Source organism: Jaculus jaculus, chromosome 1 (assembly GCF_020740685.1).
Source record: "Jaculus jaculus isolate mJacJac1 chromosome 1, mJacJac1.mat.Y.cur, whole genome shotgun sequence".
In the NCBI taxonomy this organism is placed as follows: domain Eukaryota; kingdom Metazoa; phylum Chordata; class Mammalia; order Rodentia; family Dipodidae; genus Jaculus; species Jaculus jaculus.
Genome location: NC_059102.1, coordinates 129,996,339 through 130,023,283, shown reverse-complemented (window position 1 = coordinate 130,023,283; position 26,945 = coordinate 129,996,339). Strand labels below are relative to the sequence as shown.

Below are 26,945 nucleotides of genomic sequence, written 5' to 3'. Positions count from 1 at the left end.
GAGGCTCTAAGCAGGTTTATGGGGCACTGAGAAGAGGCGCTTAGTGGAGGAAGAGAAGCTCCAGTGGGCCTAGCCAAGCCACGGAAGTCAGAGCACCAGCTCAGGAGGAAGTCAATGGATTTGGACACACTATGCTTTCTTCTTCCCAGGATAGGAAACAAAAAATAGAGGACAAACTTAGAGGAACAAGCCTTGGGACTCAGAAATTATGCTAACCCTGGCTTCTTTCATCCTGAATGAATTGTGAATGTCATGAATCATCTATTCTTTTTTTTTTTTTTTTTTTTTTTTTTTTTTTTTAAATTTTTATTAACATTTTCCATGATTATAAAATATATCCCATGGTAATTCCCTCCCTCCCCACCCCCACACTTTCCCGTTTGAAATTCCATTCTCAATCATATTACCTCCCCATTACAATCATTGTAATTACATATATACAATATCAACCTATTAAGTATCCTCCTCCCTTCCTTTCTCCACCCTTTATGTCTCCTTTTCAACTTACTGGCCTCTGCTACTAAGTATTTTCATTCTCACACAGAAGCCCAGTCATCTGTAGCTAGGATCCCCATATGAGGGAGAACATGTGGCGCTTGGCTTTCTGGGCCTGGGTTACCTGACTTAGTATAATACTTTCCAGGTCCATCCATTTTTCTGCAAATTTCATAACTTCATTTTTCTTTACCGCTGAGTAGAACTCCATTGTATAAATGTACCACATCTTCATTATCCACTCATCTGTTGAGGGACATCTAGGCTGGTTCCATTTCCCAGCTATTATAAATTGAGCAGCAATAAACATGGTTGAGCATGTACTTCTAAGGAAATGAGATGAGTCCTTTGGATATATGCCTAGGAGTGCTATAGCTGGGTCATATGGTAGATCAATCTCTAGCTGCTTTAGGAACCTCCACACTGTTTTCCACAATGGCTGGACCAGATTGCATTCCCACCAGCAGTGCAGAAGGGTTCCTTTTTTTCCACATCCCCGCCAACATTTATGATCATTTGTTTTCATGATGGTGGCCAATCTGACAGGAGTGAGATGGAATCTCAATGTAGTTTTAATCTGCATTTCCCTGATGACTAGTGACGTAGAACATTTTTTTAGGTGCTTATATGCCATTCGTATTTCTTCCTTTGAGAACTCTCTATTTAGCTCCTTAGCCCATTTTTTGATTGGCCTGTTTGATTCCTTATTAGTTAACTTTTTGAGTTCTTTGTATATCCTAGATATTAATCCTTTATCAGATATATAGCTGGCGAAGATTTTTTCCCATTCTGTAGGTTGCCTCTTTGCTTTTTTCACTGTGTCCTTTGCGGTGCAAAATCTTTGTAATTTCATTAGGTCCCAGTGGTTAATCTGTGGTTTTATTGCCTGAGCAATTGGGGTTGTATTTAGAAAGTCTTTGCCAAGACCAATATGTTGGAGGGTTTCCCCTACTTTTTCCTCTAGCAGTTTCAAAGTTTCCGGTCTGATGTTAAGGTCTTTAATCCATTTGGACTTAATTCTTGTGCATGGCGAGAGAGAAGAATCTATTTTCATCCTTCTGCAGATATTTATCCAGTTTTCAAAACACCATTTGCTGAAGAGGCTGTCTCTTCTCCAATGAGTATTTTTGGCATTTTTATCGAATATCAGGTGGCTATAGCTACTTGGGCTTACATCTGGGTCCTCTATTCTGTTCCACTGATCTACATGTCTGTTTTTGTGCCAGTACCATGCTGTTTTTGTTACTATGGCTCTGTAGTATAGGTTAAAATCAGGTATGGTGATACCACCAGCCTCTTTTTTGTTGCTCAGTATTATTTTAGATATTCGAGGTTTTTTGTGATTCCAAATGAATTTTTGGATTGTTTTTTCTATTTCCATGAAGAAAGCCTTTGGAATTTTGATAGGGATTGCATTAAATGTGTAGATTGCTTTAGGTAAGATTGCCATTTTCACGATATTGATTCTTCCAAGCCAGGAACAAGGGATGTTTCTCCACTTTCTAGTGTCTTCTGCAATTTCTCGCTTGAGTGTCTTAAAGTTCTCATTGTATAGATTCTTTACTTCCTTAGTTAGGTTTATTCCAAGGTATTTTATTTTTTTTGATGCAATTGTGAATGGGAGTGATTCTCTGATTTCATCCTCTGTGTGTTTGTTGTTAGCATATATGAAGGCTACTGATTTCTGTGTATTTATTTTGTATCCTGCTACATTGCTGTAGGTTTTGATTAGCTCTAACAGCTTGCTAGTAGAGTCTTTAGGGTCCTTTATGTATAGAATCATGTCATCTGCAAATAGTGATAACTTGATTTCTTCCTTTCCAATTTGTATCCCTTTTATGTGTGTCTCTTGCCTTATTGCTATGGCTAAGACTTCCAAAACGATATTAAATAGAAGTGGAGACAGTGGACACCCTTGTCTTGTTCCTGATTTTAGTGGAAAAGCTTCCAGTTTTTCCCCATTTAGTAATATGTTGGCTGTAGGCTTGTCATAAATAGCCTTTATTATATTGAGATATGTTCCTTCTATTCCCAGTCTCTGTAGGACTTTTATCATGAAGGGATGTTGGATTTTGTCAAATGCTTTCTCTGCATCTAATGAGATGATCATGTGGTTTTTGTCCTTCAACCCATTTATGTGATGTATTACATTTATAGATTTGCGTATGTTGAACCATCCCTGCATCTCTGGGATAAAGCCTACTTGGTCAGGGTGAATGATCTTTTTGATATACTCTTGTATTCTGTTTGCCAAGATTTTGTTGAGAATTTTTGCATCTATGTTCATGAGGGAGATTGGTCTGTAATTTTCTTTTTTTGTTCTATCTTTGCCTGGTTTTGGTATCAGGGTGATGCTGGCCTCATAGAAGGAGTTTGGTAGGATTCCTTCTTTTTCTATTTCCTGGAAAAGCTTAAGAAGCAATGGTGTTAGCTCTTCCTTAAAAGTCTGGTAAAATTCAGCAGTGAATCCATCCGGGCCTGGGCTTTTTTTAGTTGGGAGATTATTGATAACTGCTCGGATCTCCATGTTTGTTATAGGTCTATTTAAGTGATTAATCTCATTTTGATTTAATTTAGGTAGGTCATATAGATCAAGGAAATCATCCATTTCTTTCAGATTTTCATACTTTGTGGAGTATATGCTTTTATAGTATGTCCCTATAATTTTTTGAATTTCTCTGGAATCTGTTGTGATGTTACCTTGTTCATCTCTGATTTTATTAATTTGTGTCTCTTCTCTCTTTCTTTTGGTCAGATTTGCTAAGGGTTTATCAATCTTGTTTATCCTTTCAAAGAACCAACTCTTTGTTTCATTAATTCTTTGGATTGTTCTTTTTGTTTCTATTTCATTAATTTCTGCCCTAATCTTTATTATTTCTTCCCGTCTACTACTTTTTGGTTTGCCTTGTTCTTCTTTTTCCAAGGCTTTAAGGCGAAGCATTAGGTCGTTTACTTGCGACCTTTCTAATTTCTTAATATAGGCACTTAAGGCTATAAATTTACCTCTTAGAACTGCCTTCATTGTGTCCCAGAGATTTTGGTATGTTGTGTTCTCATTATCATTTGACTCTATAAATTTTTTGATTTCCTTTTTGATTTCTTCATTGACCCACTCATCATTTAGTAGTGTATTGTTTAGCTTCCATGATTTTGTGTATGCCCTGTAGCCTTTCTTGCTACTGATTTGTAGTTTAATTCCATTGTGGTCAGATAGAATGCAAGGAATTATTTCAATTTTCCTGAATTTGTTAAGATTTGCTTTGTGTCCTAATATATGGTCTATTTTAGAGAATGTTCCATGTGCTGCTGAAAAGAATGTATATTCTGCAGCCTTTGGATGAAATGTCCTGTATATATCTGTTAGGTCCATATCTTCTATGACCTCATTTAGTCCAGATGCCTCTCTGTTTATTCTTTCCCTGGATGACCTGTCAATTGATGAGAGTGGGGTGTTAAAGTCACCCACCACCACCGTGTTTGGTGTTATCTGTGACCTTAGTTCTAATAGTGTTTGTTTGACGAATTTGGGAGCCCCCATGTTAGGTGCATATATGTTTAGGATTGTAATGTCCTCCTGTTGGAGTGTGCCCTTAATCAATATAAAGTGACCTTCCTTATCTTTTTTGACTAACTTCGGGCTAAAGTCCACCCTGTCTGATATTAGGATAGCAACCCCTGCTTGTTTTCTAGGCCCATTTGCTTGAAACACCGTCTTCCAACCTTTCACCCTAAGATAATGTCTATCCTTTGTAGAAAGGTGAGTTTCTTGAAGACAACAAATTGTAGGATCCTGCTTTTTAACCCAGTCTGCAAATCTATGTCTTTTCGTTGGGGCATTGAGACCGTTGATATTAAGAGATATTATTGAAAGGTGTGTATTTATGTTTGCCATTTGTGTGTGTGTGTGTGTGTTACTTGTTCTACCTGTGCTCTCTTCTGTTAACTGGTATTTGAGTATGGCTGGTTTTTTCTAGGTTCCTTATATGTGTGCTTTTCCTTTTGTTCAGCATGGAGGATTCTATCAAGTATTTTCTGTAGAGCTGGTTTTGTCTTCAGATATTCCTTTAACCTGCTTTTGTCATGGAATGTCTTTATTTCTCCATCTATTTGGATGGATAACTTTGCAGGATAAAGTAACCTTGGTTGACAGTTGTTATCTTTCAGAACTTGGAATATATCACTCCAGGTCCTTCTGGCTTTAAAAGTTTGTGTTGAATAATCTGCTGTAATCCTGATGGGCTTGCTTTTGTAGGTAACTTGATTTTTCTCTCTAACTGCTTTCAATATTTTTTCTTTGGTTTGTGTGTTTGGAAGTTTGAGTATAATGTGGCGAGGAGAGTTTCTTTCTGGGTTTTGTCTGGCTGGGGTTCTAAAGGCTTCCTGTATCTGTATTGGCACCTCTTTCCCAATTTGGGGAAAATTTTCCTCTATGATTTTGTTGAAGATGCCTACTATGCCTCTGGAGTGGAATTCTTCTCCTTCTACTATGCCCTGAATTCTTATATTGGATCTTTTCATAGTGTCCCGAATATCTTGAAATTCCCACTCATACTTTTCTATAAGTTTGTCTTTCTCTTTGTTGGACTGCATTAGGTCTGCCACCTGATCTTCTAGCTTAGATATTCTGTCTTCTCCCTCATCCATCCTACTGGTGAGTTTTTCTACAGAGTTTTTTATTTCATTAACTGTGTTCTTCATTGCTAGTAATTCTGACTGGTTTTTCTTTATTATTTCTATTTCTCTATTTATGTCTTGTATTGCCTTCTTTATTTCATTAAATTGGTGTCCTGCCTCTTCTTTGATTCCTTTGATTTCCTCTTTGATTTCCTCTTTGATTTCTTCTTTGATTGTTTTCATGTGTTCTTTGACCTCTTTGAACATATTTATAATTATTCTTTTGAACTCTTTCTCAGGCATTTCCTCTAACTCTTTCTCACTGGAGGACATTTCTGATGCATTAATACTTTTAGGTGGATTTATATCGTCTTGCTTTTTAGTGTTTCTTGTGTTATAATGTATATATTTTTGCATCTTGGATTAAGTGAATGCTTGGATTTTCTAGCTAGCTGTGTATTCTTAGCTGTATCAATTGATTTGGTGTAATATATTTTCAGGGTAGGACCTTAAGGTAGTGGAATAATATACTGGTAGATTCTAAAATTTAGCTAAACACTGTACCCATTCCATCAAAAACAGCCCCGAGTATGTATGCAAGAGTAGTTATTATAATGACCAGATCCTCTATCAACAAAGAGGTTTAGATTTCTGGTCTGTTGAGGTATCCAAGTTAGCTTGTGACCAAGTGAGACCCTTCCCTGGTGCAATCCCAGTTACCTTGGGTGATTGTGGTCTCAGTCAAGTTGCTGCCTGGGTCGTCGGGCTGCTGTTCTGATTTCTGGAGCTGGGCACTTGCTTTTCCTACGGGGCAAACCGAGCCGCTGCCGCCGTCTCTGCAGCTGTTGTAGGCGCCACCCCCGGAGCCCCCACCGCTGCTGAAGCTGCCGTTGCCGTGTCCACCGGTGCTGCTCCCCCGAAGTCGCTGCTGTGGGATCTGTCACCGCTGCCGCTCCTGGGTCCGCTGCTGCTGGGGCCACTGGTACCGGTGCTGGAGCCGCTGAAGTTGCTGCCAAATTCTGCTCCTGCTTGGGTCCCGCCGTCAGCCCAAGTTGGCGTGGCCGGGTCCCGGGCCGCTGCTGTGTTTGCTGGAGCTGGGTTCAGGCGGCAGGGGAGGGGAGGGAGCCGCGCTGTTCTGGTTGTATCGTTTCTCCACGTGTGCTTTTACTTCGCGGTCTGCTCCTCCCTCCGTTGCTCGCTGCCGCTCTCCCCTCACGTTTCCCGAGTTGCGGAGAGCGCGGTGTGAGGGGAAAATCCCGCACCTGGCTTGTCCTGCGGCTGGAGCCAAGAGTCTGGCGGTTTTCTGCCGCTCCGCGGTTGCGGCGGGTAGTCGAGCGGCCCGGAGCCGCTGTTCCCGCCTGTGCAGGCTCTGGATGCTCTGGAACTCTTCTACTTCTCCGCTGCCGCCTCAACTTCCTATACACCTCACTTTTTAGTAAAAGTGTGTATTTTGCTGAGTTTTTTTTGGTCTTCCCCCCCCAGGCTGTTTTGGCGTGGTACCTACGCCGCCATCTTAACCGGAAGTCCAGCTGAATCATCTATTCTTAAGTGAGGGCTGTGGTCCCCCACATGCTTCCTTTCTCTGGGCTCTGACTTCTGGCAAGCAGTAAGGGCCTTCCCTATGTACAGATGGTGCTTCCTTGTCAACATCTGCTGACAGAAGCTCAATGTCTTTTATCACATTTTACCAGAAAAAGAAAATATGTGTGCATGCATGTTGAGGCCAGAGGAGGACATGGAGTGCTCTCTTCTGTCTTCTGCCAAGATACAGAAGCTCACTGAACCTAGAGTTTGTTGTTTTCCAGTTAGACTGGCTGACTAGGGAGTTTCAGATACCATCCTGTCTCCATTCCCCTTGGTGCTGGGGTTACAGGCATGTGTGCTTATGCTTGGCTTTTCATGTGAGTGATGGGGATTGAACTCAGGTCCTTACACTTGCATAGTAAATGCTCTTACCCACTGAGCAATCTCCCTAGCTTGAGAAATAATTCATAAATAGACCAAATCAACCACACAGACTGTCTTTACCAAAGGTGGTTAGTGAGGATGACAATGTTTCAGTGGACACTGACTGACGATGGATCTTTTTGTACATGGAGTGCCTCACTTGCTATCTCACTGCAGTTCTAGGTAGTGTGGATGAGGAAGCAATATCTTGGACCAAGTGACCTGTCTAAGTCAGCTCCTTCCCTTCCTCTACTAACACATGTACTTAACAGTGAGGTGATTTAAGAAAAATATTTATTTATTTATTTATTTGAGGTAGAGGGAGAGGAGGAAGAGGCAGATGTAGAGAGAGAATGATTGTGCCAGAACCTCCAGCCACTGCAAACAAACATCAGACACATGCACCACCTTGTGCATCTGGCTTACTGAGGAATGAAACCTAGATCCTTATGCTTTGCAGGCAAACATCTTACCATTACGCCATCTATCCAGCCCAACAGTGAACTTATTATCAAAACACTCCAGAGGGTTACACAGCTGGATGTGGTGGCACCTACTTATAATCTCAGCACTCAGGAAGCTGAGGCAGGAGAGCTGTTTTAAGTTTGAGGATAGCCTGTGCTGTATTTTGAGACTCTATATCAAAAACAAACAAAGCAAATAAACATAAAGAGAAGGGGGTTAAGCAAGAAAAGGAAGAGATGACAAAGACAAAAGGAAGAAAACACAACAGTAAAAAAAAAAAAAAAAGTCAGATGGTTTTAAAGTTTGACTTCTGCTCCCAAACCAGAGATGAGAACAAGTCTAGGGCAACATGTCAGGACATTGCTGAAACTTGGGGATCTCAATTATTCCTGTCACCAGTTTCCAATTTTTCTCAGGAGGAAAAGTGTCAGCTGCTCCTTTGAGCTCTTCCAGATGCCACAAGAGGTATTGAGGATGTTTAGAAACAAAGTACCCTAGAGTCAGGTGCTCTAAAATCTGGGCCATTGGTAGCATTTCTGATTTACAGATGGTGGGAAGACAACCTTACCAGCAGTAGTCCAGCAGGTGTGGTGGCAGCACGGGGATATACACGTGCTGCCAGTACATGGGGTAGAGCATTGCGGCTGAGCCATGGATGCAGGCAGTCAACTGCAACAGAACAGAGCAGAGAGTCAGAGCCGAAGCACCCAGAGGGGGCACTGCCAAAGTTAAATATAAACCCATCAAAGGCTAAGTCATAAGCAGACATAATTCTAAGTCAACTTAACTCACCCTTCACTTCAAAATATACACTACCACCCCCATTACAGAGCTTATATAGGGTGGAGGAGATATAGCTCATGCCTAGCATGCATGAGGCCCTAAGTTTGATCCACAGTGCCATATCAAAAATAAATAAACAAATATGAAAAAGCTAATGCACATTAAGAGTACAAAGCTGAAAAAACAAAGAGACAAGAAAGTCAGTACTTCCTCAAGTTTATTTAACATTTTATGGCATTATATATATAACCACTTATATTTCCTTTTCTAATAAAATTAGAATTATTCTAATTATTTTATTTTATTATTTATTTGACAGAGAGAGAGAGAGAGAGAGAGAGAAAGAAAGAGAGAGAGAGAATGGACATGCCAGGGCCTCCAGCCACTGCAAACTCCAGATGCTCGTGGCCCCTTGAGCATCTGGCTAACATGGGTCCTGGGGAATCAAACCTGGGTCCTTTGGCTTTGTAGGCAAACACCTTAACTGCTAAGCCATCCCTCCAGCCCTCTAATTCTTCTCTTAAAAAAAAATTATTTATAGGCTGGGCATGGTGTCATACACCTTTAATCCCAGCACTTGAGAGCAGAGGTAGAAGGATCACCATGAGTTCAAGGCCATCCTGAGACTACATAGTGAATCCCAGGTCAGCCTGGGATAGAGTGAAACCCTACCTCAAAAAAATAAAAAAAAATTATTTATTCATTTATTTATGAGCAGAGACAAAGAGCACAACAGGGACTGTGAGTACTGGGGAATCAAACCTGGGTCCTTAGGCTTTATAGGCAAGTGCTTTAACCACCAAGATAGCTCTACAGCCCAGAATTATTCTATTTTTTTACATTAACTGAAGTCATTACCCCAAATTAAATAGTCTTAGGAAACATCTTTCAATGGTACTCAACAGGTTTCCTATCCTATACTGACATGCTCTCCTACCATTACGTTGTACAATCACGACAGAGCAGTAATTTTGATAGGCAGTTCCTTACGAACATTTAATAATGTAGGTGCCATACATATACTAATATAATAAAGAGAAGAAGGACAGAGGCTCTTCACTCCCCTGGCATGCACTATGGAGCTAGCCTTCCTGTGCTTGGTTAGAAACAAGGATTGTGATATTTACACTTATTTCTATCATTCTTTGTTTTGTGACTGAGTCAGAACATTTTTTTGTCATATTCTTCTTAACTATATTTCTTGAGTAAATAGTCTACTCATTTCTTAGCTGCCTTTTAAAAAGAGTGTTAGTATTTTAAATTGACATACAAGCAAGCACTGGTGATTTTTAAGAGGGCAGCAACATTTTATAATGCTTTTAAAAACAATTCTCTACTTTGTAAATTTAAAATATTTAATTTTAATTTATTTATTTGAGAGAGAGAAAGGCAGACAGAGAAAGACAGTGAACTGAGTGCGCCAGGGCCTCTAGTCACTGTAAAGAACATCAGACACATGTGCCACCTTGTACAGCTGGCTTACTGTGGGTACTGGGGAAATGATCTTGGATCTTTAGGCTTCACAGGCAAGTGCCTTAACCACTAAGCCAACTCCCCTGCCCTACATTGTGAATTTAAGTAAATATCAGTATGTTGAAAATCTTTTTAGTGATGATCTTCCTATTTACCCTAAGAAAGGCTTCTAAGTAGGTGGCCAGTATTTAACTGTTTAATCCAGCTGGAATTAATCTAGGTTTTAGAACTGAGGTGAGAATTTATTTATTTATTTCATGAAGTTAATCAATTGCTCTGGCACTATTTGCTGACTTACCTTGCCTTTCCTTTTCTTCTGACATGCCCCTATTTTATATCCTTCCTTTCTATTTTCTCTTAAAGGCTAGAGATGTCATAAAGTCAGTATTTGATATAATTAAAAATCTAAGAAACAAAGATAATAAAAAAATATAACTACTACAAACTTCAATACAGCAACAGAAAACAAAACAAAACAAAACAAAAAACAAAAACCTCTGGAGCTACAGCTACACAGTGATAAAAGCCAATAGCACATGTTTCTTCCTGTCATCTTCATTTATGTGTCTCTGGTTTCTAAGAATCATGTTCCCATGAGAATTTTGCTTCTTTTGGAAGCCATTAACTAGTCTTTGCTGACAGAAGAACATTTATGTGGCAAAAGAGTGAAGTGTCAAGGCCCAGTTAAAAGAACCCCAGAGGTTAGGATAACTTGACCAGAGCTATAAGCCGGATATTCTGCTGGTGCTTTGCAGTTGTGACAGCTGTATACTCAAGCCAGGGAGCTACCTCCCCCTACCACACACTTTTATTCCACACCCTGAACTTTAAATCAGGGACATGCTGGTAGAGTTGTTCCCCTATGCCACCAAGGAGCTGAGGTCCAATCAGCCTTTTCCAGTATATCTTGGAAGGTTCCCTGACCATGGAGGCTGCCATATGTATAGTCATGCCAAGTCTCTTCAGGTTTATCAGCAAGATGAACAATCTTTGTTGGTACGGAGTGTGAAGGACAAATCAACTTCATACCAATGCTGCCCTCAGTCAGGCTGGAGGATTACAATGGCTTTGGGCCCCAGTGCTTCATCTTTACCCAGCTGCCAAAGCATTCTTCCTAGTGTGCAGACCCAGTTCCATTACTATCTGCCTGGCAGTCTTGGGCATGGCTGGAACAGAATGCCTGTCAATTCCCAGGTTACCTGTATGGCATCATCTCAAACCAGTATCAAATGCCTTTCCTGTTTCCCTTTGGGATATATCAGTTGCAGATGTAAGGAGTTATGGACTCCCTTCATGCCCTCACTTATTCTTCAAACCAGCTGAGATTTATTTTGCTATCAAATTCTCTCAGGTTGCCACAGTAGCTCTTCTCTCTCTGCAATCTTGCTAACTGGATTGCAGCCCCACTGGAGCTCTCTTTACTACATGGTCTCTGCAGCACTGCATGTATATAAGTGCCTGTATGAAATGTGTCCTGAATAAATGACAATTCCTACCTTGAATCCATTCACAACATAAAGATGCATTACAGTATTGTCCAACACTTCTACAAGTATTTGGCTATGACTCAAATTCCCAGACAGTAACAAGCTTAGCCACATAAATATGAGGCTTTTGGAAAACTTGAGTCATTCATTCATTCATTCATTCATCCATCCACCCAATCAATACTATGCCTACACAGTCAATGAATACGGCATTATACAAACATAAGGCAACATTGCACATGAATTTACTTGTCATTCTTGGAAAAAGTCACTCAGTATGAAGGTGTTATTTGAGGCAGAACTTGATTCCATACTTCTTTTTTAGTTAAAATTATTTTGGGCCCAAGTCTTGTCTCTAGATGATGTTCTTTGCATGTAACCTTAACCTCAAAATAAGTCTACACATTAAAAGACAAGATTAAAAAAATACTTATCCTTCATTTAAAAAAAATCAAGTTTTAAGGTGCCTGTTCATTTTCTAGAGCTTTACAAAGGGCCTAATCTCTGCAATTGGTATAAGATACATTTAGTCATTTGATTAAGAAAACAAACAAACAAAATTGGAAATTGTTTGGCTCTTTTCCCAAATATTAAGTGACACACATCATGTGCATCATCACTTAAAACAGTGGCTAAGTTAATTACAAGAGAGACCTTACTGCATATCTATGCTTAACCAGAAATGAGGTACTGTGTTCTATAAAATCATGAGCCATTTATATTAAAAATAACTGTAAGCCTCATTTCTGGAAAAAAAAAAAAAAAGGAGCCCCAAAGAACTGTGCTCATTCCTCACAGAGGATAAAAATTTAAAATAATGAAAATATACAAGTTGGAGTATAGTCAACAAAGAGGTATTGTGAATATTTAATTAAAGTGCAAGTTGAGGAAAAGATCCTATCAAAATCTCACTTGGTGGGAGAATAGAAAGATAGTATGTGTAAAATTTGCCCAAAGTCATTAGTCACCATGAATATTCATCAAAAGCCAATTATCAATCCCATTTAATGACACCCCAAAAGATTTTACCCTGAAGCAATTGAATAGTCAAAGACTCCAGACAAAACTAGACAAATTATACAGCCAACAGCCAGTCTAGCCAGGACACAGACTTTAAAGTAAACCATTGGTGGGTACTGGTGGCACTTTGACAAATTCTGTCTTCAATTAAAGGTGAACAAGGTCCCTTATATCTGGGAGCTTTATAAATTGCTCCATTATTTTTCCCTGAGGCTGAGGAAGAGGAGGAGAGATGACAGTGACGATAGGATGCTGATGGAGTATGATCAATGACAGAGGTGAAAAAAAAAATCACAAGGATATATTTAATGTTTTTTTAAAATTTAGGGTATTTATTAGAGAAAATGCTCAGATGAATTGTTACAAATCTAAAGATTATAAAGCCTCATCTGTTTCCTAATAACAGCCCTGCAATGTAGTGGCGAATTAAAAATAAAAAACCGTTTTAAAAAGCAAAATCTCCAGTGTGTGCACCAGGCACCATGTTTAGGGTTGAGGCTACTGGTAGGTCTGTTTCAGAGAATGTGTGGGCATTACACTTCCCAGGCAGGGAAACAGTCTCAGAGATGGAGAAGCTGCCCAAGGCCACATTGCTAGTAAGTGACAGAACTGGGACTCTCATCATATAGGTCTGTCAGATGATAATGGCCACTGTTTCCACAATGCATAAATTAACTCAGAAAGTATTTTTGTGCCTTCCCTGTGCCATCCACTGTGCTGAAGAAACAGAGAAGATACTGCCCTTGTCAGCATTGCCCAACTATATAGATATGCATTGGCCTTGCTGTTAGCTAACCACATATCTAGGATAAAATACCAGTAACAGGAAAGAATCATTTTTTTTTTAAATAGGAAAAAGAACACACAAAGTTTATTACATGCCTAAGGCATGGGAGCATTAGACCTGAAAAATAATCGCTTTTAAAGCAAAGTCAGATCTAATCATTTCTGGCTATTAGTCATGTTTAATGAAGGTACTGGTGTGTCTCTAGACCACAGGAAATTCTTGACAAGGAAGTGATGATTGCTAGTCAAACAAAAGGCTTACATGCCAGTTTAGGCACACATCCCAAAGTTCTGTTTTCTGCCATGTTTCCTCTTACATGTGCACATGGAGTCTTCCAGTAACTTTTTTTGCTTTGAGTTAATCACTACCTTTCTTAGGCCTCAAATGTTCCTACATGCAAAATAAGAGGCTAGCCTATAAGATCCTGGTGCCCTCTTCCAGTGTTAGCCCCAGAGAATCCACTATCACTTGATGTGAAGAACCCTCCTCATCCCCTTTGACCTTCTTCAGCTGTACAGACCAAGCAGAAGTCAGCAGGATCCATGGCAAAGCCACTCTTGTGTCTCACCTCTGCTGTCCTCCTCACTCTAACTCATGGGTTAACTCATGGGTTACTTCAATCCCATCCTATGTGGTGGAGGGCATAGTCTTCCTCCATGCCTTGTCCCCCAGCTGCAGGCTCCACAAGAAAAGAGACCACATTGGAAGCCTTTCATTTCTGGCTTTGCTTGACACTGGGCAGGTTCTGTGTCAGTGTGTGGGGAAAGTGAGAATGTCTCCAGCTTAGCAGCATGAGGAAAGATGGGCAAGATTACCAGATGTTAAATGGACTGCAATTGCTTTACAGACCACAACTAGAAGCTGCAAAGTTCTAAGGCAGTATTGAGATCCAAAGTTCTAATGGTTAGCACAGGAAAAATTTAGAGGCCACAGTCATTCTTCCCATACTTTAGCAGAGAATGATAAACAATCAAGTTGACACCCACTTCACAGGGCTAGAGGCATCTGGATTTCCCCTTTGTACTTACACATAAGTAAACTGATAAAGAATTACTGATTTATTAACTTTAAAGACATAAATCTTTATTATTTCAACTAAGACTCATCCTATATAGGACAGTTTTAGAAAATGTTGTCTTGGGGAAGTTGTTAACTGTCTCAAGTTGAGAATCAGAGTCTTTTAATTTAATTGTAAGCAATCTGTGTAGCTGTTAGGAAATAAATGGTGCTACGATTCAAATAGTGCTCTGATTTTTGCCTTTTTTGAATTTTTTGTTTTTATTTATTTAGTTATTTATGAGAGAGAGAGAAAATGAATGAATATGGGAACACCAGGGTCTCTAGCCACTGAAAGCAAACCCCAGACATACGTGCTACCATGTGCATCTGGCTTCTGTGAGATCTGGGGAGTTGAACCTGGGTCCTTAGGCTTCACAGGCGAGGGCCCTAACCACTAAGCTATCTCTGCAGCCTGATTTTTGCTTTTAATTATAAATTATTCTCAAGTAGAAAATTCACTGTAGAACTAGAAAAAAGTCTTAAACAAAATCTTCAGGAACTCTGTAGGCGAATCTCATCAGGCTTTCCATTAAGTATGATAAACTTTTAATGATAAATTGTCCAACTATGTTCCAATTGTGATTATTATATTTTGTGGGGGAAGAGCTGACTTTTAAGAAGCTACCAAAGATGCTTTAGCACAGAGGAAATTCAAAAAGTCTCAGAAATCAAAAAATCTGCTAGTTCAGAGAGATGCAGGATGAGTGACTAGAAGAAGGCAAACAGCAAATAATGTCCTGCTTTTCTTACAAGACCAGACGCAATGTCTCCTCTTAGAGGAGTATGGAAGCAATCTTTCTTTACCTGGTTTCTCTTCTAGTCTGGTAGAACTAAATTTTACTCCACTCCCTCCTCCATTATTTTTTAGGAAAGGGAAGGAAAAACAAAAACAAGTTCCAATATGGAGTCAAGTACAGTTCCACCTCCAAAAGCTTTATCATCCAATCAAGATGGATCTTACCTAGGCAAACACCACTCATTTCATCTCCTCTCTCTTCCTTTTTTTTTTTTTTTTCAAAAAAGCTACCTGCTAGCTAGGAGTAATTAGAGTAAGTTATTAATCAGGGTAACAAGCTTTCCTGCCAAGGTTTGACATTTCAAAACATCAAAGCAAATAAAACTGCCAGAGAAAAGTGTTAGCAACTAGCACAGAGGCAGAAACCACCACAAGGTAAACTATCCATTGAAGAAGCAGAACGCACCAAGAGCAAGGAGCACACTTTCTTTTCATCTTCAAGGTGGAAAAGAAAAAGGCAAGGTTGCATGAGTATTGATAGATAACAAGCCATTTAAAGGCAGGGATATCAAATATGTGGCCATTTATCCATTCTGTCTGTCACAAATATTACTTACTGAGTGAGGAGATCGCCAGGGATCCTTCCTAATGGCAACCACTGCCAGTGATCAAAGCTGGTACTCTAAGGAGAGAGGTTTACTACTGCAGGACAACTCTAAGTGGATTTATATTTATTTGAAAATATTTCTTTTTAAAAAATGTACTCTTTTATTTTTATTTAATTATTTGAGAGATACAGAAACGGGCAGGTAGAGAGAGACAGTGGGCATGCCAGGACCTCCAGCCACTGCAAACAAGCTCTAAATGCATGTGCCCCCTTGTGCATTTGGCTTACATGGGTCCTGGGGAATCTAACCTGGGTCCTTTGGCTTTGCAGGCAAGTGTCTGAACTGCTAAGCCATCTCTCCAGCCTGCAAATACTTCTTCTTAAAAAATATTAAAAAATTTATTTCCATGGAGAAAGAGGGAGGGAGGAGACAGACAGAAAGAATGGGTACACCAGGGTTTCTAGCCATTGCAATTGAGCTGTAGATGCACGTGCCACTTTGTGCATCTGGCTTTATGTGGGTACAGGGGAACGGAACCAGGGTTGTTAGGTTTTGCAGGCAAGTGTTTTAACTGCTGAGCTGTTTGTCCAGCCTATATTTGCAAATATTTCCAAGATTATAATTTGTTCTTAACAAATGTATTTATACCATTGCTTTAATAAAGAATGCTATTTTTAAAAAAAAAAAAACAAAAACAGCTAACATAACTAGACATGGAGTCATGAGGACTAGCCAGGTAACTGTTAATGGAAAAAGGAATCTTCAGGTGGTGAGTTACTAAATTTGTATGCATAGAAAAAAAGAAAAGCCTCTCCCTTATGAGTTTTGTAGGGCAAGTCCAACCTTAAGAAGCGAAAGCAATCTCAAAAAATGTGAAAGCTATAAAGCAGCCAATATAATAGCCACTTACAAGGACAGTGCTTCCCATATAATCAACTCATTTAATCACAACAATCCTATGTCCCCATTTTACAGGTGAGGAGACTTATCTAAGGTCACAGAGCTCATGGCAGAGCTAGGATATGAACTATGGGGGTTTGGGTTCCCAAGTCTGTTCTCTCTGCCCACATGGAACTGCCTCTGTGCTCTGATCTATATTAATTGAACAATTACTAAGCATCCACTATGTACACACATCATGCCCTCAAGCAAGTGAGAATAGAGAGGAAAAGATCAAAATGCAAACAATCAACTTCCACACAAAAGCATTATGAAAGAGGTGCTATAATAGAGGTTCAAATATGTCAGTATATAAAGAAGGAATCCCTAATTCTGCCTGGGGCAAGCATCGGGCAGCATAGGGACCAAGGCAACAGAGCACTCAGAGCCTGGTGGATGAAGATGGAGAGGTCCCTTATGTTCGTTCCTGTGGGAGGCCATGTGGAACAGTTGGTCACATAGGCACTGTAGCTTCTCAGGCTACTGAAGCCCTACATAGTAATGGTTGCAAAGATGCAAACAGAAATGACTGTGTAGTCACTGACTAAGTAACTGGTGAGGAGTGGGCAGGTGTGCAAAACCTCATATGTGCCACTAGGACTATTCTGTGTAGCTTGGATGTACTGGCCATCCACTACCACCGCCAGGAACCCAGATACCAGGTACCAAAGCACTCCCAGGATCTCTAACACCTTCCTTGCTTCTGAAAGTTAAACTAAGGTTAACTTTTTGTAAAGGTGAGACAGTGTCAAGTGACACTTCCTGAATGACTATATACAGCCCAACCTGTGCTATGGTTTTTCATATCATTAATCCTTAATAGTCAGGTTTTAAGAGAAGAGGGCAGAGAAATATCAGAGAGCATGGCTAGAAAGTGACAGGGAATATTATGTACATGGTGAAGAAGAAACTGAACAAAGCCATACTGACTTGAAGTATGATGCTGCTTCCTTCAAGCCCACTGTCTTTTTACTTGGAGGACAGTCCACCAACAAGCCCATCCAACAAATGTAGCTGTAGGGTCTATGTAGGCATCAAGGTAGCAGAAAAGCAAAGATGTGAATTTTCCTTATGCTTGTGTCACTGTGACTACATGGTATAATCTCACATCACACTCAACTGACCAGACTTGCCACCCTCAGAAGCAACACAGGAAATGTGTACCTGTTCCCACTAACTTAGTCCACAGTAGCTCATCCTTACATTTCTTTACTGAAAGCTTCTGAGATGGCTGCTACTTAGGGATTCTCAAGCACATTAAATGCAAGTGATTTTATTATTTCCAATTAGTGTTTTTCAATAGAGGTTTGATTTATAAGATTAATAAGAAATAAGCTCTCTATCCTATAGCCTAAATAATACACATTTTTTTCATGAATTACCACATTACCAAAACAATAAATTTTAGGCCATGTTCTTAATGAAAAGGCTATAAAGAAACACTATCTCTTGAGATTATTTACACACACGGACCCCCAAGTCACACTGGCATAATGCACTGGCTTTCTATGTTAGGATATCCTGTATAGATTACATTTAGCCATGTTCTTCCCTAGACTAACCAAGGCCTATATTAAAGCACTTCCAAAGAGAAACATGAAAAAAAAAAATCAAAGAACTTAAGTGTTAGTCTATATTCATCAGTGTCTACTGAACAAACAGTCTGTTATATAGTCTCAAAATGAAAAAGAGTCTAGTGGTATCAAACCACCATCACCAATGACTAAATATTTTTTTTGCCTTTGAGAAGGGTCTATTCAATGGTCCCAAATCTGGCTGTGTATCAATTAAATGAGAAGCTTAAAAACAAATCCCTTATTCCATACTAGATCTTTTGAACCAGAATATCTGGAGGTGTCGCCCATAGACATGCATTGCTAGCAAGTTTTCTGGGTGTTTCTAATAACATTTGGGAATCCCTAACATCTCAGTTTGATGTCTAGTCCAAAGCAGATGCTCAATGTTTGTTGAACCAGTGAGAGGAGAAGATAAAAATCCATATGGAGACCATGGCTAGTGGAAGTCATATAAAAGATCACAAATCAAATTGCTGCTGTTCAATATTGTGTTACAGTCCCCATAACATTTCAAGGCTCTTTTCATTCCAGGTACAGTTCAACAGGAATAAGACAGAACCAATCACACCTAATTAAGTGACTACATTTTATAAAGGAGTTAATTATATTTATATTTTAAATCAGAAAATCTACATGGATAAAACATATCAATCTTTTCTCCTACTTCCTGTCAACAGAGGTTTCTTTCATTTATTTTAACAGTTTTTAATATTCTCTGAGCCACAATAAAATTTTATGTAATGGAGATTAGAGAGGCTATGCTACTTGCAGCTTGGCTGTGCAGTGTGTATTTCAAGCCACTTCATTCTATTTTGTTAAGGATTTCCCTCTTCACCAAAGGGATTAGTTTTCTTCTCACTTCTTTGAATACTGTTCTTAGGTTGTTAGTGTGAACTAGGTTAATCTCTTCTCTTTTAACATATAAAAGATGAACAAACAAAATGTTCGATTTATTTTATTTTTTAAATAGAACACTAAATTTAGTCTTAGAATTCTCTGTTTGGGAAGTTTCCAGTTACAAGGTCTTGGCTTCCCTTGAGCACAGTTTGAAACAAAATAATGCAGTTTGTTCCTACGGCTGGAACATGCAGAGTGGAGCATGCAGGCAAAGAGGCCCTGGCTCGGGTCCAGTATGTCAAACCTCCTTAGACCGCCATTCTGCTGTTAGCTTTGAGGGCTTCAGATAAGCAAACAGGATTAGTTTGTTCTAGTCCACAAGAACTAGGAAAGCTATGCACATATCTTGTGGATTCCAGGCCCACTGCATGGGTGGATATAGCCAAGGCAAGGTAGTGTTCCTTCAGGAAAAAAAAAAAAAAATCAAATCTGAAAATCTGCCTTGTCCACAAACTGGCCCTTTCTTAGGTCATCAGTCCAGATGGTGCCCAGGCAATGCTCATTGTCAGTGGAAGTGGATACGATGGAGTGAGGCAAGGTTAGGAAAGGGTCCAGGGCTCCCCGTGAATACTGAACCATCTTCGAAGTCTGAGGGTGCTGGTGAGGAGACAGAATATCTCCTGCCACTGTTCAGACTACCAGTGCACAGGTCCTGCCCAAGTCCCAAATTCTCTGGAACAAATTTGTGTTTATCTGGTTAATAAGAAACTGACTGGGAAAAGATTTAAGGTTAGCTTTTGCTCTTTTCTCTTCCTAAATGAAGTACAGTCAGAAGAGTATTAATTCTTTTCATAGTTATGGGGATCACACAAATAATTAGGCATAGAAGCTCAATTAATGAAGTACTGGTCTTGCCCCTGAACAGGATTTCCTTCCTAAGTGTCTGTTTTAAACCCATATGCTGGTAAGACAAATACACATTCCTCAGGACAGTAAATATGCCTTTACCATCACTTAACTGGAGTCTCAGCATTCAAAAAGTTCTTCCAGTATCCCTTACTTTATAAAGGGGCAGCTATGCTGAAATACATAGAATTGCAAGGAAAAGCACCCCATAAAACCTGACGCCAGAGAGCTGGCCCAAGACCCCATCAGGGCTTTGCACAGGGCAGCCAGGGAGACCGGCAAACCCATGATTTAATATTACATAGACAGTGGTTAGAGGAAGGGGTCTTGGTTGGCAGAGGGAATGCATCTCGCCAGCCTTCTGCTTCCTTAGTGTCTAGAGTGGTTTCAGGCACATAGAGGAGATTATTAAATCTGAAGTGAAGAGCTTAACTATGTGCACATAAAGGCAATGCCAGGCAGAGGTTCTTTCTACCACTCAGACCCATGGTCAATGGAATTGTGCCAAGAATGTTTCTCTGAGTACAAATGTCAGGGGGACTCATGACAAGTGGAGAGTTACCAAGGAGGCAGTGTGAGGTAGCCAGACGGATGCTGGCCTGGAGCCAAGAGAAGTGGGTTTTAATTCCATCTCTGTGGCTCATCTCAGACAGGGTACTTCAGCTTTCTGGTTGTCAATATTCTTTTTTTTAAAAAAACATTTAAAAAAATTTATTTATTTATTTATTTGAGAGCGACAGACACAGAGAGAAAGACAGATAGAGGGAGAGAGAGAGAATGGGCGCGCCAGGGCTTCCAGCCTCTGCAAACGAACTCCAGACACGTGCACACCCCTTGTGCATCTGGCTAATGTGGGAGCTGGGGAACCAAGCCTCGAACCGGGGTCCTTAGGCTTCACAGGCAAGTGCTTAACCGCTAAGCCATCTCTCCAGCCCGGTTGCCAATATTCTTATCTACAAAAGGAGAAAACACACTCACTCTTTAGACTGCTATAAGAACTAATGAGAAAACATGATAATGGTGTATATCACATACATATTATGTATGTATATGTATGTGTGAGTCAATATATAATAATGTATGTGTGACTGCACAGCACCTCCCATTGTACATGGCTAAAAAAGGTTATCTTAGGGCTGGAGAGATGGCTTAGCGGTTAAGCGCTTGCCTGTGAAGCCTAAGGACCCTGGTTTGAGGCTCGGTTCCCCAGGTCCCACGTTAGCCAGATGCACAAGGGGGCGCACGCGTCTGGAGTTCGTTTGCAGAGGCTGGAAGCCCTGGCGCGCCCATTCTCTCTCTCTCCCTCTATCTGTCTTTCTCTCTGTGTCTGTCGCTCTCAAATAAATACATTTAAAAAAAATTTTAAAAAATGTTTAAAAAAAAAAAAAAGGTTATCTTAAAAGAAGATTTAAAGCATGGTGGAGAGCCAGGGCCCTACCATATAAAGTACTGGGCATGTGCTGAACAGGGTGATCTATACATTCATGCTGTAAACATCATCAGTGTACAACCACAGTAGTCCTGGAGCTACAAGAAATGTCTCCAATTACTTCAAAGATCTTATTCCTCATCTAAGCAGGTAGTAGCAGCTCCACTGGTTATCTTATCTACCAGCTTTGTCTCAGAGAACCTTTTAGGCTCTTTATGAGAATTTTCAAGATCAGCAGGTAAGATGGCTGCATAGGAGTTACACCATACCAGCCTAAGGAGGAATTTAAGCAAAACCACACCAAAATACACTTTTCTTCTGAAAAGTGATGGTGCATAGGATTTTATCAGCTACAATGGAAAAGCAGGAGAGATGAAGATCTACCTGAATGGAGGAAACTAGCCAGAATCCCATGGAGGTACTTGTGGCCCACAAGGATCTGCACGCCCACCCAGTCCTCACCCAGCTGCAGGGGCAAAGACCAAACAAGGGAGTTTTCCAACTTCATCAAACCTGAAGGGGAGACAGCAGAGACCAACTAAGGAGCTGCTGAACGGGATACAGGTAGGACCAGCTGAGCAGTTCAATACAACTCCAGGCTTCCTGCACGCTTCCATTCCCCAACTGTCAGAACTGGGAACCTCCGGAAAAAGCATTCAGCCCCTGGTGGCAGGGCATCCAGCACAGCTAGTCAGAACACCAGATCCATGACAAAACATGGAGGGATCAAAGTGGGCACTCAGCACTGGTGAGGTTGGAAGCCACTCCAAAAGGAACAAGGCCAATTGACAATAAAGCAGGTACATAGGCCTACAATGAAAGTGCTAATCTCTCTTTCCATGTCAGGGTAGGTTATGGGTTACACATTCGTGGTTGGCCTCTTTAAACTGTATTTGGGGGTTGACTTTGATGTTTATTACCTTTGATGCTTTCAGATTCATAGGGTCTTTGTCTTTTTCTTCTGTCATTATTGGCGGTAGGGTCTGATTCAGACCCAGGCTGACTTGGAACTCATTTCAGAACAGAAATCTTAACCACCCAATTGATAGGTTAAGGGTGTACAGCAACACACACCCTTGGCTTTTTAAGGTTATCTGTTTGTTTCAAGCCCCACACTTGCATACTCTGTGTTAGTTCTTACTGAATGTGTATATTGCTCAGTTGAATTTTAGAGTTTTACCAGTAAATTGCTCTATCCAGCCCACTAGTTTACTTGAATAACAGCTCTAATAAAGTCTAACAAAGAGAAAGATAAGCTAATAGGAGGATATGAATGACAATTTCAAGATATTCGGGACACTATGAAAAGATCAAACATAGAATTCAGGGTAGAGTAGAAGGAGAAGGATTCATATGACCTACCAAAATTAAATAAAGATGAGATAAATGAATTAAATAGACCTTTAAAAAGTATGGAGATCTAAGCAGTTATAAAGTCTCTCAACTAAAACAAGTTCAGGCCCAAATGGATTGATTCACTGGTGAATTTTACCAGACCTTCATGAAAAAACTAACACTATTTCTTCTTAAACTTTTCCATACAATAGAAAAAGAAGGAATTCTACCAAACTCCTTCTTCAAAGCCAGCATCATCCTGATACCAAAATCAGACAGACAGAACAAAAAAGAAAATTATACAATAATCTCCTTAATGAACATAAATGCAAAAATTCTCAACAAAATATTGGTAAACAGAATATAAGAATATATCAGAAAGATTATTCACCCCAACCAAGTTGGCTTTATGCCAGAGATGCAGGGATGGTTCAATGTACACAAATCGATAAATGCAATATACTATATAAATGGAGTGAAGGACAAAAAAAAATCACATGATCATCTCAATAGATACAGAACAGGCATTCAACAAAATCCAATATCCCTTCGTGGTAAAAGTCCTACAGAATCTGGTAATAGAAGGAACATGTCTGAACATAATAAAAGCTATTTATGATAAACCTACAGCCAACATAATACTAAATGGGGGAAAAACTTTAAGCGTTTCCACTAAATTCAGGAACAAGACAAGGGTGTCCACTGTCCCCACTTTAATTTAATGTAGTACAGGAAGTCTTAGCTATAGCAATAAGGCAAGAGACACTCATAAGACGGATACAAATTGGAAAGGAAGAGGTCAAATTATCCTTATTTGCACATCACATAATTCTATACATAAAGGACTCTAAAGACTCTACCAGCAAACTCTTAGAGCTGGGTAAATACTTTTAGCAATATAGCAGGATACAAAATGAACACAAAGAAATCAGTAGCTTTAGCTTTCCTATGTACTAACAACAAACATGTGGAAGATGAAATCAGGGAATCTCTTCCATTCACAATTGCATCACCAAAAAAAAAGTACCTTAGAATAAACCTAAACAGGGAAGTGAAGGATCTCTACAATGAGAACATTAAAACACTCAAGCTATAAATTACAGAAGACACTCAGAAATGGAAAGACATCCTATGTTCTTGGATTGGAATAATCAATATTATGAAAATGCCAATCTTATCAAAAGCAATCTACACACTTAATGCAATACCCATCAAAATGTCAATGGCATTCTTCACAGAAATAGAAAAAAAAAGTCCTAAAATTCACTTAGAAACACAAAAAACACTCTCAAATAACCAAAACAATTTTGTGAAACAAAAATAAAGCTGGTGGTATCACCAGACCCAATTTTAAGCTATATTACAAAGCTATAGTCACAAAACAGCATAGTACTGGCACATAGACAGACACGTAGATCAATGGAACAGAAAAGAGGACCCAAATGTTAATCCAGGCAGCTATCGCCATCTGATTTTTGACAAAAATGCCAAAAATATTCACTGGAGAAAAGACAGACTTTTCAATAAGTGGTCCTAGGAAAACTGATATCTATATGTAGAAGAATGAAAATAGATCCTTGTCTTTCTCCATGCATAAGAATCAAGTCCAAATGGATCAGGGACCTTATTATCAGACCTGAAACTCTGAAACTTCTAGAGGAAAAAAATAGGGGAAACCCTTCAACATATTGGTATAGGCAATGCCTTTCTGAATACAATTCCAATTGCTCAGGAAATAAGATCACTAATAAACCACTGGGATCTCCTGAAATTACAAAACTTTTGTACAGCAAAGGACACTGTGAGTAGAGCAAAGAGACAACCTACAGAATGTGAGAAACTCTTTGCCAGCTGTACATATGATCAAGGATTAGTATCCAGAATATGCAAAGAACTTAAAAAAAAGAACAATAAGAAATCAAACAACCCAACTAAAAAAATGGGCTATGGAACTAAATAGAGAGTTCTCAAAAGAAGAAATATAGATAGCATATAAACATCTAAAAAATGTTCTACATTCTTAGCAATCAGGGAGATGCAAATTAAAACTACTTTGAGATTCCATCTCACTCCTGTCAGAATGGCTATGATCAAGAAAACAATAAATGTTGGCAAGGATGCAGAAAAAGGGGAACCCTTCTACAATGTTGGTGGGAATGTAGTCTGGTATGGCTATTGTGGAAATAAGTGCGGAGGTTCGTGATACAGCTTAAAATAGATCTGCCATATGATCCAGCTATAGCACTCCTAGGTACATATCCTAATGACTCTTCTCACTACCTTAGAGATATTTGCACAACCATGTTTAGTGCTGCTCTATTCACAATAGCTAGGAAATGGAACCAGCCTAGATATCTCTCAATAGATGGATCTATTTGGATAATAAAGGATAATTTTGGATAATAAAGATGTGGTACATTTACACAATGGAGTCCTATTAGCAGTAAAGGAAAGTGAAATTATGAAATTTGCAGGGAAATTGATGGATCTGTAAAGGATTATACTAAGTGAGGTAACCCAGGCCCAGAAAGCCAAATGTTGCATGTTCTCTCTCATATGTGGATCCTAGCTACAAATGTGTAGACCTGTGTGTGAGCCAGAACCAAAAATTGGTAGCAGAGACCAGTAGGCTAGAAAAAGGCTATAAAAGAGGGAGGAGCAGGAAGGACTTAAGAGGATGGTATTTTATACATGTAAGTAGAAGAACAAATTACAGGGAGTAGAGTGGCCTAAATGAGGCCAGGGAAAGGGTTTGAGTAAAAGAAGGGCAGGATGGGGGAGGGCCAATCAAAATTCAAAATATTCTCAATAAGACATGACAGCCCACTGTTTTGGATTATGGCCCATCCAGAAGGCATAGATTGTTACTAGAAATTTTCAGTGCCAGGAATGGGATACCTTCCAGTGAGTTGTTGGCCAGGGAGATCCCTGTTGCCTCCAAGGCCCTTGTTGTCCCACGAGAAACAGATGGTAAGACCCTATTTCTGAAGACTTCACATGCCTGGGCAGCAAGGTCTCTGAGAAATCAAGCTGGGGCTGAGCTGAAAAATTTCCCTGTAGACCAGCTGACTGAAAGCTGGAAAAAGCTGCATTGCATTCAGCCCTATGGTAGACAGAAATTATTAGTGGTAAAAACAGTGGACAATGGAAGCCTCAAGTTTGGCCAGCCAGGCCAAATGACCAAACAGGTACAATAGTGGCATGCCTGCTCTAGGAGAAACCAACAGCTCACTAATTGGCCTGGAGGCCTGCTCTATGGGAGGGAATACATGCCTGGCACTAAAAATCTAATCTAAAGGCTATGGCAAGGGAGGTCATGAGCCTTAGGGATATAAAGCCTGCTCTTGTCTGGTTAAATACATGTATTATGCTCACCAATTTCCTAGTAAGCACTATACTTAATGTTCATATTCATATATTAATGCTACTCTCACTTTTGGTTAGAGAAGCTTCTCTTTTCAGATGGTGGTGACCACTGGGATGACCCAAAAGGAACACAGTGTTGAGAAGAAGTGACAGAGTAGTGTCCAGCCCTGAAACATATCTATCACACCCTCTAAGGCTCAAGGTCCATTGTGGAAGAGGTGGCGGAAAGAATGTAAGAGCCAAAGTAAGGTGTAACTTCTTACAATGCAACTGTCCAGACAGAAATTGGCTTTGATAATCACAACCTACAGTGCTTAGCAATACCTTCACAAGACCTTCATAATAGGTGAAAAAGATGATGACATCAAAATAAAACAGAGACTAACAGAGAGAGGGAGGGGATATGATGGAGAGTGGAGTTGTGAATGGGAAAGTGGGGTAGGGGACGGATTTACCATGGTTTATTGTCTGTAAGTATAGAAGTTGTTAATAATAAAATTATACATTAAAAAAGAATTGTCAAAATTCTCATAGTGGAATCTATGATAGGGATCTACCAACACCTCTCTGGCTTTTGTGACACACCCTGCACAAAGGTTAAAATCAGTGTGAGAAGGGGCCCCTGATAAACATAGCCAGATGAGAAAGGCAAAAGCTCATGCCTAACTGCTTGCTATTTCTTCCTTCCCAGAAGCCTCCCTTTCTTATACTGTAGCATAACAATCTAATTGCATGGGTATCTGTCCCACTGACTAGTACAGAGACCTCAGGTGAGTTTTTCTACTTCTCCAATGCATAGGCTGCTTTGTAAAATGGGACTACTACTGAACTTCCTGGAGTGCTGACAGAATTACATGGTACCACCTCTAGAAAGGTCTTAACCTGCCTGATATTCATAGGATTTTGAAAAAGGAGTATGAGTCAAACTCAGATATGAAAATATGGAAGAAAAATGGAACCTCTATAGTACAAGAAATCTCACTGAAGTATTTACATTGGAGAACAAGATTTAGCTAAGCCTTCCCTATTTATCATTTATAAAGGAAAACAATCAATATACATTAACTGAGCAAAAAGAACAA

The 26,945-nt window shown here is 39.7% G+C and overlaps 1 protein-coding gene across 7 annotated transcripts in view; it reads right to left on the bottom strand.

Annotated features, from left to right (window-relative positions):
- Positions 1 to 26,945, bottom strand: part of Dennd1a (DENN domain containing 1A) — a 573,141-nt gene that overhangs the window by 226,621 nt on the left and 319,575 nt on the right. For all 7 annotated transcript variants that reach the window (XM_045142267.1, XM_045142266.1, XM_045142262.1 and 4 more), the window contains one exon: positions 8,090 to 8,190. In XM_045142267.1, coding sequence (XP_044998202.1) covers positions 8,090 to 8,190 — 101 coding nt within the window. The remainder of the gene's footprint in view (positions 1 to 8,089; positions 8,191 to 26,945) is intronic.